Raw genomic sequence first — 21,457 nt, 5'->3', positions numbered from 1 at the left:
AGTCTTCTGTTTCACAAATTTCATATGAAAAGGTACCTTTAAATGAGCAATTCTGAAGGCTGTCTGTGTTTGTTAATGCTCTTTGCTTGTCTGGTTAACGGTTCAAAATGCCCAATATATACCCCAAAACATCAGGCTATCTCATTGGTCTCATGTCATCCAAAACTGTAAAATTCAAATTCGATTGGATTTTGGTATCTTGGGGCATAATTTAAACTGATTGGTCGAATTTGAATTTATTGTGTAACATAGCAACAAAGCTCCAACTATTTGTTTTCATACCCAAATGATACCTTTTTAAATTGTTTAGCACACACTGCGCTTTCAGTCAGCCCTTGCCAGCTTCCTCTCTCTCTTAAAAGTACAGTACACAGCTACGCCTTCATAACAGCATTAAGGTGTCTAATCTGGTGTACCCTAGAACTGTGTGGAAAGCTCGGGAAGTGATTGCTGGGCCCCTTGCTTTGTATCATTGATAGCCACAGGTGAAGTGCTGAAGACTGGAGGTTGGCTAACATAGTGTCACTATTTAAGAAAGGTGGTAAAGAAAGGCCAGGAAACTGTAGGCTGGTGAGCCTGCCACTGGTAGTGGGTAAGTTATTGGAGGAGATCCTGAGAGACAGGATTTAAATATATTTGCAATGGCAGAGTCTGATTTGGGATAGTCAGCATGGCTTTCTGCATGGGAAATCGTGTCTCATTAATTCAATTGACTTTTTCAAAGAAGTAACGAAAATGATTGATGAAGGCAGAGCAATGGATGTGATCTTATGAACTTCAGTAAGATATTTGACAAATGGTTAGCAAGGTTAGATCACATGGAATACAGGAAGAACTAGCCATTTGTATATAGAACTGGCTCAAAGGTAGGAGACAGAGGGTTGGATGTAGGTTGCTTTTCAGACTGAAGGCCTGTGACCAGTGGTATGCCACAAGGATTGGTGCTGAGTACACTGCTTTTTTGTCATTTATGTCACTTATTTGGATGTGAACATAGTAAGTTTGCAGATGACACCGAAATTGGTGTAGTGGACAGTGAAGACAGTTATCTCTGAGTTCGATCAGATCGACCGTTGGGCTGAGGAGTGGCAGGTGAAGTTTAACTTAGATAAATGTAAGGTGCTGCGTTTTAGAAAGGCAAATCTGAGCAGGACTTATACACTTAATGGTAAGGTCCTGGGGAGTGTTGCTGAACAAAGAGACCTTGAAGTGCAAGTTCATAGTTCATTAAAAGTAGAGTCGCAGGTAGATAGGATAGTGAAGAAGGTGTTTGGTATGCTTTCCTTTATTGATCAATGCATTGAGTGTAGGAGTTGGGAGGTCATTTTGTGACTGTACAGGATATTGGTTAGGCCACTTTTAGAATACTGCATTCAATTTTGGTTGCCATTCTATAGGAAGGATGTCCTTAAATTGTTAGAAATCAGACTGAAGAACTTGAACAGATAGTGGATGCCCCAAGAGCTGGAAATGCTTAGTAAAAAAAAAAATCTTTTCATTTTCTTTGATCTAACTAGGTTTATAACGAACGGAAATTTTATGTGAAAGAATGGAAGCGAAGGAAGAGAATGGTGAGTATTTTTTTTAAATTAAGTAGAAAGAAGGATTCATATTAGCGTTTGGGGCGCAGGGGTGGTTCTGGACTACTGGAAATAAAGGAATTGGTATAGGTCAGGGATTATTGAAGGTTTCATTTGAGATTGGAGACTATGGGAAGCAGGGATCAGGTCACTCATGTATGCTGTTATTGGTCTTTCACTGTTGCCGTCACCGAACTAAGTATTTAATGCTGTACATTGTGGAAATGCAGTAGCCACAGGGAGCCCATGATTCTAATGACATTATAGCCAGGATGGAAAGAATATTTTAGTAATCTAATATAGTTCTCCAGAGTCAAACCATAAGTATCAAAATGGTTTGTCTCAGTCACCAAAATAACCACCAACAAAAACAGAAATTGCTGGAAAAGCTCAGCAGATGTGGCAGCATCTGAGGCGAGAAATCGATTAACATTTCAGGTCCAGTGATCCTTTTTCAGAACTGATGGTAGCTAGAAAAAAAAATGCTTTTTTCTGCAGAAGAAAGGGTGGGGGGAGGCAGTAAGGAGTAAACAATTGGTGGAAATAGAGCCCAAAGAGAGAGAAGAACCGTTGGTCAGCCTCGGAGTATGAATAGCTATTAATAAGGGCTGTTAGTGGCTAACAGAGGGTTGAGTGTAGTAGTAGAACATGTAATAACAAGACCTGGTGCCTGGGGGTTGGGGCAAGGGAATGGGAATAGATGCCTCAAACACTAAAATTGTTGAACTTGATATTGAGTCCTGAAGGCTGTAGAGTTCCCAAGTGGAAAATGAGGTGCTGCTCCTCCTGCTTGTGCTGAGCTTCACTGGAACATTGCAGCAATCTGGAGACCCAGAGATATAGGCCAGAAAATAGGGTGGTGTTGAAGTGGCAGACAAATTGAAGCTCAGTCTTTTTTGTGGACAGAATGTAAATGTTCTACGAAGCGGTCACCCAGTCATTGTTTCCCCAAGGTAGAGGAGACCACATTGTGAGCAGCGAATACAATAAACTAGATTGAGTGAAGTGTAGTTAAATTGCTGCTTCACCTCATAGGTATGTTTGGGCCCCTGGATACTGAGGAGGGAGGAAGTAAACGCGGCAGATGTTCTACCTTCTACAGTTGCAGGGGAACGTGAATGGGGCTGTGGGGGTTATGTTGGGAGTGAAGGAGGAGTGGAACAGGGTGTCCCGAAAGGAATGCATCTTGCTGAAGGCTGACGAGAGGGGAGGGCAGGTGAATATGTGTCTGATGGTGGCATCCTGCTGGAGGTGGTGGAAATGGTGGCTAAATATCCTCCGGATGTGGATGCTGGTGGGAAGGTAGGTAAGGTCAAGGGGACCCTATCGCTGTTGTGGGAAGGAAGAGGGGGAAAGGGCTGAAGTGTGGGAAATGGGTCAGCCAAAATAGCTTTTCTCTTTTGTACTATCATCCAGAATAAGAGACTTTCACAAGGTTTCTTTAATTAACTCAAAAATAATCTGTTTATTCTAAAATAAAGCTTTGCATGGCTGTTTTTCTAAAGTCACTTGACTTTCTATAATCAGTTGGTTTAAATTTACATTTAAATTGTTGACTTCATTCCTTCATAAAAAGACTAATCCAGAAAGCATCCTAGCAATTCAGTATCTTCCAGTTTTCCACATAGTTCATAAATATAGATATGTGCTTTCAATAATGGGCATCAGTCAAGGTTCTTCCAATATTTAAATAAACAAGTAGTGTGGGTGCTGGAGAAACTCAGTAGGTTTGTGAAAATAGAAGCAGAGTTAATGTCTCGAGTCTAAAATTGCATGGAGCTCATTTGAAGAAAATTCACATCAGACTAGAAGTGTGAACTCTGTTTCTCTCTCCGTAAATGCTGTCAGACTTACTGAATTTCTCCAGCACTTTGTTTTTATTTGCAACATTTAATTTGGTTTCAAAACCAAGTATTGTGAATAAATCCAATGTTTATATATGTCTGGTTAAGATTCTGTGAATGGATGCTATCTTGGGAGTTAGTATTTTCTCATTTTGTTCAGGTTTGTGATTTGACTGATGCAGTTCTGGAAGGGTACCCCAAGAGCAGGAAGCAATTTTACGTAAGTTTAAAAAAAACTCTCATCATTTCAACTGTGTCAAGATTGGTTACATCTAGTGGAGTTTAGGATACTGCAGTCTGTTTGGCAGTAAAATCATTGTTGATCCACAGGAAGCCATGCTCATTTGTTTTGACTACATTGTTAGACAGGAGGATATATTTATGTGAATAAGTTTTTATGTACGAGGGCAGCATCTGTATCACCATATTTACAGATTCCAGCCTATCCATTGGTCTTATTTTCTGCACTTAGTCATAGTCATAGAGATGTACTGCATGGACACAGACCCTTTAGTCCAACTTGTCCATGCTGACCAGATATCCCAACCTATTCTAGTACCTTTTGCCAGCACTTGGCCCATATCCCTCCAAACCCTTCCTATTCATATACCCATCTAGATGCCTTTTAAATGTTGCAATTGTTCCAACCTCCACCACTAGTTCTGGCAGTTCATTCCATACACTCAACAGTTTCTATGTGAAAAAGTTGTCCCTCAAGTCCCTTTTAAATCTTGCCCCTCTCACATTAAACCTAACCCCCTTGAGTTATAGACACTCTACCTTGCAGAAAAAACCTTGGCTTCTGCAGCTTCTGAATGGCTAAATTGCACTGAACTCTATCTTTGCTGTTTTCCTCATTAAAACACATTTTCGCTCTGGTACGGCCCTCATCTCCAAACCTCAAGTCTGAGACACACGAAATTGAACAGATCTGGCACAAAACAAGTTTAGCCGTTTGTCACCAGATCTTGCAGGACCACTTGAAACACAACTGGTCCTGATGTCTTCTGCCAAAACTGCTGACTATTCCAGTATCAGCCTGAATGCTAAGATAGCTGCTTTTCTCCATGACAAACAACATTAATCCCAAATCCCTGCTTCTCTCACTCTAACCTGAGTACGGACTTCTTTGTATTAACATTGAGACTATCCATTCAATTGCCTCTGTCCTCCTGTTTCCAACTTAAATTTACATCATGCTGTAGTATTTTTTCCTGTTTCCCTTCAGTGCTACAAGTCACTTACTCCGTCTACCATAGTTTTGTCAAGTTTTTAATCACCTGAATTTCCTTTCTGCTTCTCATTTTAGCTAAGATTGTTAATGGTTCACTCTGATTTCACTCCCTAATGGCATTGTGGGTCTACCTACACCAGATGGACTGCGGCGGTTCAAGAAGGCACGTCACCACCACCATCAAGGGGCATTTGGGGATAAGCAATAAATGCCCGCCAGTGCTTCCCATCCCACGAATGAATTTGAAAAATAAATTTAGTGCTGTCTCCTTCCCCTTTAAGTATGCTATCATCACTGCTGTTTTTAGAAAAAAAGTCTTCAATGAATTTGTCTTCACACACCTGTCCCATTTCTAAACTTGCCTCCTCTTTAAAGTCAGAGTTGTACAGCACAGAAACAGACCCTTCAGTCCAACTCGTCCAACCAGTATCCTAAATTAATTTTGTTCCATTTGCCAGCCTTTGGCCCATATCCCTCAAAACCATTCCTATTCATATACCCATACAGATGCCTTATAAATGTTGTAATTGTACCAGCCTCCACTGTCTCGCCTGGCAAGTCATTCTACGCACTACCTTCTGTGTGAAAAGGTTGCCCCTCAGGTCCCTTTTGAATCTTTTCTCCCTCTCCTTATATGAGTGTAGGTCTTCTAGATAGTGAGTGAGTGAGGTTTGGTGAAGTAATAGTAACACGGAAAAGGCAAATTAATCAAATATGCGTTTTACATTTGTCTTCGTTTTAGAGGATATATGTAACATCCCAGAAATTGCTGTAAATCAGAATATGAAAAGGAACAAGTAACTTGAGTTTACCTCATCAGTCATCAATCATAGAGCTTGGCTATTCGTTTTGCCTCAAATCAAATAATTGGTGGCAGGTGATAAGCACAATTGCAGTTACCTGGGAAAGGAAATTTGTTTGAAGAAACTCTGGTCAATCATGTCACTTGATGTTGTTGAAGTAGTTTGGTTATATAATTTTGGTTTTAATTTTCCAAAATTCCCTAGATTCCAAAAAGGTCCCATCAGAATGGAAAATGTATCTGCTCAAGAAAGGAGGGAAATAAAAAGCAGAAAGCTACAGGCCAGTTAACTGAAGTAGGAAAAATGTTACACTTCGTTATAGTGGAGGTTATTAGAGAGAGTTTAGTCTAAATGCAGCCAGGCAAGTCAGTATGGTTTTATGAAAGGGAATTCATGTTTGACTAATTTATTAAATTCTTTGAGGAAGAAACGAGCAGTATAGATAAAGAGGAACCCTTGGATGCACTCTACTTAGATTTGCAGAAGGCATTTAACTAGATGCCACATCAACCATTCTGTGTAAAATAAAAGCTCGATTAATGTATTAGCATGGATGGATTGGTTGTCTAATTAGTTGGCTAATGGGAAGCAGAGGCTGAATCCCTAAACACTCTCAACATAGTCAAATGGATTAGGAGAAAGTGAGGACTGCAGATGCTGGAGATCAGAGCTGAAAATGTGTTGCTGGAAAAGCGCAGCAGGTCAGGTAGCATCCAAGGAGCAGGAGAATCGACGTTTCGGGCATGAGCCCTTCTTCAGAAGGGCTCATGCCCGAAACTTCGATTCTCTTGCTTCTTGGGTGCTGCCTGACCTGCTGCGCTTTTCCAGCAACACGTTTTCAGCTGTAGTCAAATGGATGCTTTGTATTGTGGAATAGTATTTGTTCCACGTGGGACAAGCAAGAGATTGTCAAAATTATAATTATGTTGTTGATGTATGAATCCCTTTTGGAATCTACTTCAATAATATCTCTCTTGGTTTTTAATATAGGAGGAAATTGGGATAGAAACAGATGAAGATCATATGGTCACAGTACCAGACTTATGAAGAATAAAGTTGTAAAAGAAAATGGCAACACAACCAAAGTTTTATGTAAATACAAAAGCTATCCCAGGATGTTTTCTGCCCAATTTATTGCATCAAAAATTGATGAGTCTTCTGTTTGGCTACTGAATGTTGCTGGAATAGAAGCTGCTGTGAAATCTATTCATTTATCCAATCATACTGAGATGATATTGCTATATTTTTTATTTCAACAGGAAGATAACTAGATCTTGCCCAACCATATTCAGAATTTCACTGATCATTTGTTTTCAACTGCTTTTGGAGATCTTTTCAGGAGTGTTTTGTTTTGGTCAAGTCAGCATAGCCCTGTTGTAATGAACAACACCCAGTTTGTAGAAATTGCCTGTGCATTAGATCCATTACTAGATCCACTTCATATTTATAGCTTTGAAAAAGAATGGCTTTGAATCTAAATGAGTAATTTGCTTGGATGTGGAGCTGGAGCTTGACTTATTAAACATCAATAATAAAGTTTTGGCTAATCATTTTGACTCAAGCCAGATTATTGGTGGCAGGTAATAAAAACATTGGTCTACTGTCCGTCAACATTATCTTTTTATAGACTTGAACTGTTATATTTTCTGTTAGCTCAAAAGATTTTGTCATGTAGCTGATACAGACTTCTGTGTTAAACTTATTAACAAAAGTTACAACATTGTACATGTTACTGTTTTTCAGAATAAAATACTGTAAAATTTATGTTTTGGTTCTGTTGTTATAGATATATACTTAAGTTAAATGAAAACACCTTTACATTTTCAAAATGACAAAGTTTTGTTATTTTATAAAAGAAACCCTGACATCCAGTAGACAATCTTGCCAGGCTGGAGGACAGAAAAGGAGACGTTTGAGCTCTGTAGAGATTTGAAAGTAGGAATAGGATTTACACGCATTTGGAAAAAGCATGGCCTAATTAGGGACAGTCACATGACATTGTGTGGGACAGGTCATGTCTTAGTGACTTGATGATTGTTTTGCTTTGAGGAGGTGACTAGGGTCATCATACAAAGGTAGAAGAGGAGGAAGCCTTTCAGCCCTTCGAGCCCGCTCCACCATCCATCACAATCGTGGCTGATGGTCCAACTCAATAGCTTAATGCTGTTTTCTCCCCTTACCCTTTGGCCCCATTTGCCCCAAATGCTAAATCTAGCCACCTCTTGAATACATTCAATACATCAGCTACATCCTGATGAAAGGCTTGTGCCCAAAACATTGACTCCTCTGCACCTCAGATGCTGCCTAACCTGCTGTGCTTTTCCAATGCTACACTTTTCAACTCTACCCTGTCTGGTCCTGTTAGAATTTTAAAAGTCTGTATGAGATTCTATGGAAAATAAAGAACATGAAAGCATGGGAAGGGTTAAAGCATGTAGACCACTGGCAATCTGTGGCCTGTGGAAGGCAGGATGAGATAAGAACAGTGGAATGCTCTTACACCAATTAGCAGAGTAAGGTTAAAGTTGAAAGGTCACTATGGCGAGATGAGATTACACAAGTAATAAAGCAAGTTTCTCTGTTAAGTGTTACTATGACAGGATAGGGACCATAAATATTTGGGACATGACATTAAAATATCTAATTAATAGTTAGTCGAGTCAGCTTGTGACAGGTGACTATTGTAATAGATGGAATAGCTAAATATCTATCATGACAGGTTAGTCTAGAATTGAAGATCACTATAGCAGAGTTAGCAATAAATATCTAACCGTGACATTAGGATAACATTAAGTAGAATGTACAACTGAAGAGATAATGGGAACTAACATCACTGGTTTATTGTGTAGCTAGGAGTGAGGTACTTTTGGTTAATATAGTTGGACATGCTAAATAAGCTAACAAACATGATGATAAAAAATAAAAATCCACAGACCTGAGGTTCGTGGGCATTCAAGAATCTGCTTTCTCAGTGTCACAGTTGTTTGTTTGCAAATAAAAGACCTACTTCTTGAAGAATTCTGCGTCTCCTGGTGATTTTCTATATTTTCTCCACAACAAATTTGGTGCTGCGAGCAGGGTCGTGCAGAGACCCACCTGGAGAGAGAGGGGCAGTAACAGGGCACTTCTTGGTCCACGGGGGGGCATTCCCGATACTGACAGAATAAGGATACCCAACAAAAAAAGTTAGCATTTTTGCTGTGATTTCGGACTATATTCTGTTGGCTTGGAATGATCCTTGGGGACTCCTAGGTGTGGGAACCTGCCAGAGGGTCTCTCCAATCCAAGATCCAAAGGCGAGGGGTATTGTTGCTGAAGGAGACATGGAGAATTGGTCAAGAAAACTGCGCCGTGGGGTAAGGGGTGAGTAAGAATAGAAAGTAGCAATTAGAGTCTTGGAGATGTACAGCATGGAAACACCCTTCAGTACAACCCGTCCATGTCAACCAGATATCCCAACCTAATCTAGTCCCACCTGCCAGCACCCAGCCCATATCCCTCCAAACCCTTCCTATTCATATACCCATCCAAATGCCTCTTAAATGTTGCAATTGTACCAGCCTCCACCACTTCCTCTGGTAGCTCATTCAATACACGTACCACCCTCTGTGTGAAAAAGTTGCCCCTTAGGTCTCTTTTATATCTTTCCCCTCTCACCCTAAACCTATGCCTTCTAGTTCTGGACTCCCTGACCCCAGGGAAAGGACCTGCATATTTACCATATTCATGCCCCTCATAATTTTGTAACTTCTATAAGGTCACCCCTCAGTCTCCAATGCTCCAGGGAAAACAGCCCCAGCCTGTTCAGCCTCTCCCTCTAGATCAAATCCTCCAACCCTGGTAATATGCTTGTAAATCTTTTCTAAACCCTTTCAAGTTTCACAACATCTTTTTGATAGAAAGGAGACCAGAATTGCTGCAATATTCCAACAGTGGCCTAACCAATGTCCTGTACAGTCACAACATGACCTCCCAATTCCTGTACTCAATACTCTGACCAATAAAGGAAAGCATACCAAATGCCTTCTTCACTATCCTATCTACCTATGACTCCACTTTCAAGGAGCTATGAACCTGCACTCTAAGGTCTCTTTGTTCAGCAACACTCCCCAGGACCTTCCCATTCAGTGTATAAGTCCTGCTAAGATTTGCTTTCCCAAAATGCAGCACCTCGCATTTATCTGAATTAAACTCCATCTGCCACTTCTCAGCCAATTGGCCCATCTGGTCAAGATCCTGTTGTAATCCGAGGTAACCCTCTTCGCTGTCCACTACACCTCCAATTTTGGTGTCATCTGCAAACTTACTAACTGTACCTCTTATGCTCGCATCCAAATCATTTATGTAAATGACAAAAAGTAGAGGGCCCAGCACCAATCCTTGTGGCACTCCAATGGTCACAGACCTCCAGTGTGAAAAACAACCATCCACCACCACCCTCTGTCTTCTACCTTTCAGCCAGTTCTGTATCCAAATGGCTAGTTCTCCCTGTATTCTGTGAGATCTAACCTTGCTAATCAGTCTCCCATGGGGAACCTTGTCGAATGCCTTACTGAAGTCCATACAGATCACATCTACCGCTCTGCCCTCATCAATTTTCTGTATTACTTATTCAAAAAACTCAATCAGGTTTGTGAGACATGATTTCCTATGCACAAAGCCATGTTGACTATCCCGAATCAGCCCTTGCCTTTCCAAATACATGGACATCCTGTCCCTCCAGGATTCCCTCCAACAACTTGCCCACCACTGATGTCAGGCTCACCGGTCTAAAGTTCCCTGGCTTGTCCTTACCACCCTTCTTAAATAGTGGCACCACGTTTGCCAACCTCCAGTCTTCCGGCACCTCATCTGTGACCATCGATGATACAAGTATCTCAGCAAGAGGCCCAGCAATCACTTCTCTAGCTTCCCGGGTTCTTGGGTACACCTGATCAGGTCCTGGGTATTTATCCACCTTTACCAGTTTCAAGACATCCAGCACTTCCTCCTCTGTAATCTGGACATTTTGCAAGATGTCACCATCTATTTCTCTACAGTCTATATCTTCCATAATCTTTTCCAGAGTAAATACTGATACAAAATACTCCTTTAGTATCTCCCCCATTTTCTGTGGTTCCACACAAAGACCGCCTTGCTGATCTTTGAGGGGCCCTATTCCCTCCCTAGTTACCCTCTTGTCCTTAATGTATTTGTAAAGACCCTTTGAATTCTACTTAGTTCTATTTGCCAAAGCTGTCTCATGTCCTCTTTTTGTCCTCCTGATTTCCCTCTTAAGTATACTCCTATTTCCTTTATATTCTTTTGAGGATTCACTCGATCTATCCTGTCTGTACCTTACATATGCTTCCTTCTTTTTCTTAACCAAACCCTCAATTTCTTTATACTGGATTAGTGGTGCTGGAAGAGCACAGCAGTTCAGGCAGCATCCAACGAGCAGCGAAATCAACGTTTCGGGCAAAAGCCCTTCATCAGGAATAAAGGCAGTGAGCCTGAAGCATGGAGAGATAAGCTAGAGGAGGGTGGGGGTGGGGAGAGAGTAGCATAGAGTACAATGGGTGAGTGGGGGAGGAGATGAAGGTGATAGGTCAAGGAGGAGAGGGTGGAGTGGATAGGTGGAAAAGAAGATAGGCAGGTTGGACAAGTCAAGGAGACATAGTTTCAAACTTCCAGCTCAGTTACTGTCTCCTTGACTTGTCCGACCTGCCTATCTTCTTTTCCACCTATCCACTCCACCCTCTCCTCCTTGACCTATCACCTTCATCTCCTCCCCCACTCACCCATTGTACTCTATGCTACTCTCTCCCCACCCCCACCCTCCTCTAGCTTATCTCTCCATGCTTCAGGCTCACTGCCTTTATTCCTGATGAAGGGCTTTTGTCCGAAACGTTGATTTCGCTGCTCGTTGGATGCTGCCTGAACTGCTGTGCTCTTCCAGCACCACTAATCCAGTATTTGATTTTCAGCATCTGCAGTCATTGTTTTTACCTCAATTTCTTTAGTCATCCAGCATTCCCTAGACTTACCAGCCTTTCCTTTCACCCTGACAGGAATATAGTTTTTCCGGATTCTTGTTATCTCATTTCTGAAGACTTCCCATTTTCCAGCCGTCCCTTTACCTGCAAACATCTGCCCCCAATCAGCTTTCGAAAGTTCTTGCCTAATACCGTCAAAATTGGCCTTTCTCCAATTTAGAACTTCAACTTTTAGATCTGGTATATCCTCTTCCATCTCTATTTTAAATCTAATAGAATTATGGTCGCTGGCCTCACTGTCACCTCAGTCACCTGCCCTGCCTTATTTTCCAAGAGTAGGTCAAGTTTTGCACCTTTTCTAGTAGATACATCCACATACTGAATCAGAAAATTGTCCTGTACGCATTTAACAATTCCTCTCCATCTAAACCTTTAGCACTGTGACAGTCCCAGTCTATGTTTGGAAAGTTAAAATCCCCTATCATAACCACCCTATTATTCTTACAGATAGCTGAGATTTCCTTACAAGTTTGTTTCTCAATTTCCCTCTGACTATTGGGGGGTCTATAATACAATCCCAGTAAGGTGATCATCCCTTTCTTATTTCTCAGTTCCATCCAAATAACTTCCCTGGATGTATTTCCTGGAATATCCTCTCTCAGCACAGCTGTAATGCTATTCCTTATCAAAAATGCCACCCCCCTCCTCTCTTGCCTCCCTTTCTATCCTTCCTGTAGCATTTGTATCCTGGAACATTAAGCTGCCAGTCCTGCCCATCCCTGAGCCATGTTTCTGTAATTGCAATGGTATCCCAATCCCATTTTCCTAACCATGCCCTGAGTTCATCTGCCTTCCTTGTTACATCCCTTGCATTGAAATAAATGCAGTTTAATTTATTAGTCCTACTCCCTGCCTGCTTCTGTTCTCAGCTGTACCCGTCTCAGATTGATCTCTTTCCTCACTATCTCCCTGGGTCCAAACCACGCCCCCCCCCACATACACACACACACACACACACACACACACACACCCTTACTAGTTTAATCCTCCCGAGCAGCTCTAGCAAATTTCCCTGCCAGTATATTAGTCCCCTTCAAATTTAGGTGCAATCCGTCTGTCTTGTACAGGTCACTTTCACTTCTACCCCAAAAGAGATTCCAATGATCCAAAAATGTGAATCCTTCTCCCATACACCAGCGCCTCAGCCATGCATTAATCTGCTCTATCCTCCTATTCCTGCCCTTACTAGCTTGGAGCACTGGGAGTAATCCAGATGTTACTACTCTAGAGGACTTTTTAAAATTTCTGCCTAACTCTGATCTCCCTTCAGAATTTCAACCTTTTCCCTTCCTATGTCGTTGGTTCCAATGTAGACAATGATCTCTTGCTGGCCCCTCTCCCCCGTGAGAACATTCTTTGAGACATCCTTGATCCTGGCACCAGGGAAGCAACACACCATTCTTCTTGTCTGAGTAAAATGTCCACGATGGTGTATATAAGACCGTATAGATAGATGGGGCAGAGTAAAGAAGGGGAAATTGTTTTACTGGAAGCACTGATAGGTCTGTTTAGAAATCCGGCAGATTGGTAGTGAATGATTAAAAGTTAAATAGAGAATAGTCATAGTGTTACTAACTGTTAAATGTTTTAGATTAGGTAAGACTCTGGCTGACAGATATTGATTTATGGCTGAGTTTTTGCTGTGTGTGTGTGTGTGTGTGTGTGTGTGTGTGTGTGTGTGTGTGTGTGTGTGATTATAGTTTAATCATTGTGATCTGATTTGTTTGCATAATTGTTTGTTGGTGGTTAAATGTTTGTGTTTGTTTCCCTGGAACTCGAGATTCAGGGGTATTTTGATTTTATTTTGCACTGTAACAATTTAAGATAGTTTTTATTTGAGAGAAATTTCTCAAGAAACCATTAATGATTGGTGCATTTTGAAAGTGGAGTGTTAGATTGGTTTAGGCTGAATGAATGAGAATAGGTTGTTTATATTAACTAGCTGCAATTGAGGACGCTTAGGAATTGATAGATTAGTAAGGGGCAATTGCAAGTTATAAAGTTAGAGATTGCTTATACTATTGACAAAGCACCACCGGACTTGAGTGGTATGAGGAAGTGATTTATGAGAGCAAAGATAATATATTAGTTGTACTGAAATATATACTGATGGATTAGTTGTACTGATGGATAAAGGGACTGCAGTTGAGATACTGAGTAAGAAATTTTCAGTGGCAAGAAATGATATTGTAAAAATTTCTGAGAAATGGGAAAAAAGAACTAAGGATTTATTGACTAAACGGCCAAAAGAAGGTACCTTTGATGTACATATGTGCAATGAGATGGAAGGACTAATTGAGAACTATAAGCCGAAAGATAAATCTAAAAATAGAAACCAAAAGAGGGATCAGGAGATGGAAATACTGAAACTTTTCAGGAAAGAGGGTGAGGAATTGAAGATAGCTTGTCAGGCACCTGTGGTGACTAGGAAAGCTGCAAAAGAACAAGCTGAGCAGTTACGGGAAACAGAAAAGTGGTGAAGGTGATGCAGAGGAAGCAGAAAGGGATGATGAGAGACAAGGAAAGAAAAAGGCTCCAGTACCTAAAGAATGGGAGGAGTTAGAAATAGCTTCGGAATTTCCCCTGAGCTCAAGGGGGAATTATTGAGAAGTAGTGTCGGTAAAGGGAAAAAAGGGCCAACCGGGAAGGATGCTACCACTCCTTACAAAAGAGGGGAGAAACCCACAATGCATTCCTTGGGGAACTCAGGATCTGGAAGGGCTGAAGAATGCGCTGCCCAGTTTACATGAGGGAGCAGGAAAGGGGATCAGGGCTTTTGAAGATGAAACCATTGCTGGCTATAGGAGACTTGAAGACACTGCTGGTGAGGTTGGTAGGGCTTCCGAAGTTAAAGGAAGTAGTGGTCCGAGCCCGTTTGAAAAATGCGGCAGACAATCCAATGATTGATGAGGTCGGGTTTGATCGAGTGAGACAGAATGTTTGGCAGGCCTTAAGCGACTGTTATCCACCCAAAATGGACCCCCAGGCTCTGAGAGGGGATCCACTGGGAGAAAGTGAAAACCTGGCTGCCTACTTGGAGAAACAGTTAAAGAAATGGAAGCTGGAAACAGAGCAAGACATAGAGACTAATCAGTTGTTGACCACAATGTTCCGAAATTCCATCATTGAGGCAATGCCCTCCCAAGGCAGGTCAAGGCTGGAGGAGGTGGTGGGTCTGACATCATCAATAAGCCACCAGGAAATTAGAGATCATATAGCTCATGCAGTTGGAAGGTTTCGAAAATTGGAGGATTTTAGAGAAGCTTTCCCTCAGGTGTGTATCCGGGGCAAAGCAGATTTAACAACAGCCTAAACAGAAACTGGAGTCCCCAAGGACAGGGACGTAGGAATGGGTGATTAAGGTACATGATAAATAATCAGGCTCAAGTGGGGCCAGAAATGCCATCAACCAGGCCACTTTAGGAGGAATTGCCCTTATTGGACCGGGCCCTCTCTGCTCTACAGTGGGCCTGGACGGCAGGAATCCCCAGTAGCCATTTCCCAGACACCTACAGGCTCAGCAGGACCTGTTAACCCGTATGGGATGTGTTAGGAATGCCCTGAGAACCTGGGTGGGATGGGCACTACCCTGTAGTAGCATGGGAAGCTGATCAAGAACCAGTAATACAAGTTAATATAGAAGGGCGGCAGACACTGGTGATGATAGATACTAGAGCTCCATACACTTGTGTACAGCCGCGGTATGCCTCTCACCTTCCCATGTCAAGTAAATTTGTTAAAACTGTAGGATTCTCAGAGAAATCACAGTTAACTCGATTTACAGCTCCAGTAAGATTAGAAATGGAAGGTAGGGAGATAGTTCTGCCAATGTTAGTGTCTAAAGAGACACCAATTAACTTGTTAGGTTGGCATGCTTTACTACAGTTAGAGATAAGATTGGAGTGCACACAGCAGGGCTTGGTCATAGAAAAGGCCAATACACAATTAGTGATGCAAGAAATTAAAGATGTTAATGTTTATTGGATAGGGAATATAGCAAGTGATATTTAAGACATTTGGGTGATGTGGGAAGTAGAAGTGTTATAGAGTCACAGAGATGTACAGCACGGAAACAGACCCTTCGGTCCAACCCGTCCATGCCGACCAGATATCCCATCACAATCTAGTCCCACCTGCCAGCACCCGGCCCATATCCCTCCAAACCCTTCTTATTTATATACCCATCCAAATGCCTCTTAAATGTTGCAATTGTACCAGCCTCCACCACACCCTCTGGCAGCTCATTCCATACACGTACCACCATCTGTGTGCAAAAGTTGCTGCTCCAGGGAAAACAGCCCCAGCCTGTTCAGCCTCTCCCTATAGCTCAAAGCCTCCAACCCTGGCAACATTCTTGTAAATCTTTTCTGAACCCTTTCAAATTTCACAACATCTTTCCGATAGGAAGGAGACCAGAATTGCACACAATATTCCAACAGTGGCCTAACCAATGTCCTGTACAACCGCAACATGACCTCCCAACTCCTGTACTCAATACTCTGACCGATAAAGGAAAGCATACCAAATGCCTTCTTCACTATCCTATCTACCTGCGACTCCACTTTCAAGGAGCTATGAACCTGCACTCCATGGTCTCTTTGTTCAGAAACACTCCCTAGGACCTTACTATTAAGTGTATAAGTCCTGCTAAGATTTGCTTTCCCAAAATGCATGACTAAAGTAACACCACCTAAGCCTGAGCTGCACTGTACAGTGGTATTTGATGAGTCTCAGGATGATGTGTTAGAGAGGCAGTGGCAGTAGGAAGTCACTGCTCCACAACATTTGAGAAGTGAAGCAATAGTATTAGGGGAGCAGGGAGTGATTCTGCAAATAGAGAGAAATGTGTTCCTGGAAAAGTGGTATAGTGTATCAGGCGCCACACCACATGTAACCTTACTGGTAAATAAAGGATATCAATCTAAAGACTTAGGACCTATGGCCAGGCATGTAGAAATAGTTAGGGAATGGCATATGCTCACAACAGGGGTTTGGGAATCCAGGGATGGCAGCTATATTAAAATCCTAGCATGCTGCAACTTGACAAGGGATCCGAAGGAAGTCAAGGTAACACCCCAGTGGAGCATGCCAGTGACAGTGCAGGAAGATGGCAATGAGCAATTGGATGCATTACTTGCCACTTTACGGTCCCAGCATGATACAGATCTGGAGAGAGTGAAATCAGCTAGCCCAGTGGAAATCAGGTTGAAACCAGGAGCTGGGACAGTAGTGAAATTTCTGAAGAATGAAGTTATCCGAAGGTTTGGTATATCGTCGGAAATTAGTTCAGACAATGGGTCTGCCTTCATTCAGAAAGTAGTTAAGTTGGTGCTGCAGTTTTTGAGAATCAAACAGAGATTGTATCAAACAGAATGTGCATCATCCCCAGAAACAGGGTATGGGGGAAAGGATTAGTGGGACATTGAAAGCCAAATTAAACAAGATCTGCGCAAGCACCAACCTTAATTGGGTTGATGTACTGCCGCTGGCGCAAATGAGTTATCGCATGCAGACTAATCGCATGACCAACCTAACACCGCATGAGATGCTCACAGATAGACCTATGCCCAGGGCCCAGGTGGAGAGGCCCATACAAAGGACCTAGCCTGGAGCAGTTAAGCTTAGAATTTAAGCAATACATGCAGCAGCTATGATACATGAGACTATCCACCTGCAGGAAACACAAAGGGAACCAACACCTGTCAATGAGGAAGGATCTATTAAACCTGGGGTTTGGGTGTACATGCGGGTTTTTCGAAAATGCTGGAATAAGCCAAGGAGAGAGGCACCTTTCGTAGTGACGAAGGCTTCACCTACCGCCAGCCAGATGGAAGGACGACACATAGGGTACCACCTTAATCATTGTACTAAAACTCTCCCACCAGCACAAGCTAACTCTAACACTGAGGCAAGTGGAGCTGAGGCTGAGGAACTTGGACACGGGCAGAGCACAGAGGAGGTTAGTACCCCTCAGCAGGGTTCCAAATAAGGTTCTTGGGGATACTGATGTGGAACATAGTTCTCCTGGCAGTGGGGATGGGGAAGACATGGGGGATGCCCATGATAACCCCATCTCTGATGCCAGGCCTGCATACTCAGACTTGGAGACCACTAGCTTGGTAGACCTGGACTGGTAATGCCAGAGTCATTCAGGCTGGGAGGCAAAGACGTATTAGAAGTGCAAACCTTGCTGCCTTAACATGGGTACGTGCCCGTGACAATCACTGGTATCAATGGGCAAACTATACGGCTGCAATGATGGCTAGACAGGACTGTTTCTTGAGTACTAAGGCAACCACCTCATACTATGTTGTCCCTATGCCTTATAACTTGACCACCTGCACTCAATGGCGTTTGCAGCACTCTAACCGACTTCTTAACCTGGATGATTCATCAACTTACAGGCAATCCCATTGTCCGTTTTGGTGCCTCCTACTTCAGGCCTCAGCAGGATGATGTGGGCAGGCAGCAACTCCAACAGTGGTGTGGCTACAGTACCCTGTGGTCCACCAGTAAGACTAATTACACATTCCCCGTGGCTGCTTTCAGGATACGGGAAGGGTTGAGTTTTGAATGCTTTAAGCGAAATGGCTCCACACCAGTCGGCTATTTTAAGGGTCTTTGCGGGAATACGATTGAACTAGAGGTGGACACCACATTTGGGGCTATTTTAAATTCTCAATGCGTCCCACTGGCAGATATATAGTGGCTGTGTGGTAGGAAAGGAGGGTTGCACCCGATGTTGCCCACTGACTGGAGTGGCAGCTGTGCCTGTGTAATGCTTCTACACGAGGTAGTTATATCGCCACACACGCAGCTTGAGGCTACGTCACAGTCAGCTTAGTGCCGAACTAAGCGACGGTATGTCCCTGGTCCAAACGATTCGGATTGATATCATAGGTCGGCCAAGAGGTATTCCTAATGAGTTTAAGGCCCCAATGAGATTGCCGTGGTCTGGGAAGCTCTCAACCCAGTGATAGGGGTTAGCAACAATGCTGAATGGATTAATTACATTTCTTACAACCAGCAGAGATTGGATGCTACTACAAAAATGACATAGCAAAACAGACAGGCCTTAGATTGGATACTGGCAAAAAAAGGCGGGGTTTGTGTGATGTTTGGGGATCATTGCTGTACCTTTATACCTAACAACACTAGCCCAGGAGGATCTTTTACTAAAGCAAAGGAAAAACTAAAGAATCTTAGACAGGAGCTAAAAGACAATGCAGGGATTGGTCATTAGGCTTTTGATTGGCTGAATAATATATTAGAGTCTTGGGGAGCATGGTTTGTCAAGATTGGTCTTATTGTAGGTGCGATTTTGCTTGTTGTCACCTTCGTCTTTTGTTGTGCTTTACTTTTTGTTAAGTCCTTTTTAATTCGCGTCACTACATGGCAACAGCTACCCCAGGAAGCACTTACTCCTCTGATGGAACCCCACCGTTCTACTATTATGATCTGACAACTGCCACAGTGTGAGGAATATGTCCACTTGGGGATGTCGATGATACTTCTGAAGAACGCGCGGATCCTAAGTTGTGAGGGAGTTTGGGTCTTTTTTCCTGTTCTGGTTATTGGAGGACAGGTTTTTGGCCCAAGGGACCCCAGGTATGGAGGAAGATCCCCTTAAGTTTCAGACTCTGAAAATTATTTAGTCCATGTTGGGACCTACATTGTTTGTATTGGGCACAAGAGGGGCTGAGCTTATTGTCTTCTTTCTCTAGGTGAGACCAGTAGATCGGCGGCACGGTAGTGGGCGGCACGGTGGCAAGTGGGCGGCACGGTGGCACAGTGGTTAGCACTGCTGCCTCACAGCGCCTGAGACCCGGGTTCAATTCCCGCCTCAGGCGACTGACTGTGTGGAGTTTGCACGTTCTCCCCGTGTCTGCGTGGGTTTCCTCCGGGTGCTCCGGTTTCCTCCCACAGTCCAAAGATGTGCAGGCCAGGTGAATTGGCTAAGCTAAATTGCCCATAGTGTTAGGTAAGGGGTAAATGTAGATGTAGGGGTATGGGTGGGTTACGCTTCGGCGGGGCGGTGTGGACTTGTTGGGCCGAAGGGCCTGTTTCCACACTGTAAGTAATCTAATCTAATCTAATCTAATCTCAAAGGGGGAATATGGAAAATAAAGAACATGAAAGTAAGTATGGGAAGGGTTAAAGCATGAAGCCCACGGGCAATCTGTGGTCTGTGGAAGGCAAGATGGGATAGCCATAGTGGAATGCTCTTACACCAATTAGCAGAGTGAGGTTAAGGCTGAAAGGTCACTATGGCGAGATGAGATAACACAAGTAATAAAGCAAGTTTCTCTGTTAAGTGTTATTATGACAGGATTGGGACCATAAATATTTGGGACATGACATTAAAATATCTAATTAATGGTTAGTAGAGTCAGCTTGAGAAGGAGACTATTTTAATAGATGGAATAGCTAAATATCTATCATGACAGGTTAGTCTGGAATGGAAGATCACTGTAGCAGAGTTAGCAATAAATATCTAACCATGGCATTAGGATAACATTAAGTAGAATGTACAACTGAAGAGATAATGGGAACTAACATCACTGGTTTATTGTGTAGCTAGAGTGAGGTACTTTGATTAATATAGTTGAACATGCTGAATAAGCTAACAGAAACATGATAAAAAATATAAAAATCCACGGACCCTGAGGTTCGTGGGCATTCGAGAATCTGCTTTCTCAGTGTCACGGTTGTTTGTTTGCAAATAAAAGACCTACTTCTTGAAGAACTCTCTGCGTTTCCTGGTGATTTTCTATATTTTCTCCATGACAATTCCCCCCTCATTTGTCTGAACTCCGGCAAAACCAACCCTAACCTACTCAATGTCTTCTCATGAGTCAGTCCCATCCCAAGAATCAGCCTGGTAAACCTTCGCTGCACTCTCGAGAGAGAGAGCAAGAGCATGCTTCTTGGAGACCAAGGCTGCATGCACTATTCTAGGTGTGGCCTCCCCAACAACACATCCCTGCTCCTGTACTCAAAACCTCTCGCAATGAAGGCTAACATACATTTGCTTTCGTTACTGCTTGCTGCACCTGCATGCTTACCTTCAATAACTGGTGCACAAGGACACCCAGGTCCTGCTGCACATCCTCTCTCCCAATTTACAGCCATTCAGGTAGTAATCTATCTTCTTGTTTTTGCTTCCAAAGTGAATAACCTGGCATTTATCCAAATCATACTGCATCTGCCATTGATTTGCCCAGTCACCCAACCTGTCCAGATCAATGAGACTAGAGCAATGTGGGTTTTAGTAAGTTTTTCTACGAAGTCCCTCATGATAAGCTCATCAAGAAGATTAAGATGCATGGGATTCACAGTGACTTGGCCATTTGGATTCAGAAGACAAGGATAGTGGTGGAATGACATTTTCTGACTGGAGGTCTGTGAGTAGTGGTGTTTCACAGGAATCTGTACTGGGACCTCTGCTGTTTGTGATTTATATACATGGATGAAAATGTAGTTTACTGATGACACAAAAATGGGCGGAGTTGTGGATGGAGTAGAAGGTTGTCAAAGGATACAGCAGGATATAGAACAGTTGCAGATATGGGCGGATAAATGGCAGATGGAGTTTAATCCGGGCAGGTTTGAGCTGTTGCATTTTTGGAGATCAAATATTAAGGGGAAGTATGTAGTTAATAGTAGGACCCTTAACAGCATTGATATACTGAGGGATGCTATTCCATAGCGTCCTGAAAGGCCACACAAGGAGAGAGGGTGTTGGTCAGGTCAATGAGTACAAGAGTCAGGAAGTGATGTTGCAGCTTTATAAAACTTTGGTTGGGTTGCACTTAGAGTATTGCATTTGATTCTGTTAGCTATACTACGGGAAGGATGTGGAGGCTTTGGAGAGGTTGCAGAAGGTTTTACCAGGATGCTGCCTGGATTAGAGGGTGTGAGCTATAAGGAGAAGCTGGACAAACTAGGCTTGTTTTCTCTG

At 42.7% G+C, this 21,457-nt stretch overlaps 1 protein-coding gene across 2 annotated transcripts in view; it reads left to right on the top strand.

Moving 5' to 3' along the window:
- The window catches only part of psmc3ip (PSMC3 interacting protein), a 37,045-nt gene extending 29,820 nt beyond the window's left edge, over nucleotides 1–7,225 (top strand). For both annotated transcript variants that reach the window (XM_072561144.1, XM_072561145.1), the window contains exons 6-8: nucleotides 1,518–1,571; nucleotides 3,585–3,644; nucleotides 6,452–7,225. In XM_072561144.1, coding sequence (XP_072417245.1) covers nucleotides 1,518–1,571; nucleotides 3,585–3,644; nucleotides 6,452–6,508 — 171 coding nt within the window. In that variant the 3' untranslated portion in view covers nucleotides 6,509–7,225. The remainder of the gene's footprint in view (nucleotides 1–1,517; nucleotides 1,572–3,584; nucleotides 3,645–6,451) is intronic.
- The last annotated feature ends 14,232 nt before the right edge of the window (nucleotides 7,226–21,457 follow it).

The sequence above is a fragment of the Chiloscyllium punctatum genome, chromosome 42 (assembly GCF_047496795.1).
Source record: "Chiloscyllium punctatum isolate Juve2018m chromosome 42, sChiPun1.3, whole genome shotgun sequence".
In the NCBI taxonomy this organism is placed as follows: Eukaryota; Metazoa; Chordata; class Chondrichthyes; order Orectolobiformes; family Hemiscylliidae; genus Chiloscyllium; species Chiloscyllium punctatum.
The sequence above is the reverse complement of the archived record's forward strand: the minus strand, read 5'-3'. Positions and strand labels throughout refer to the sequence as shown.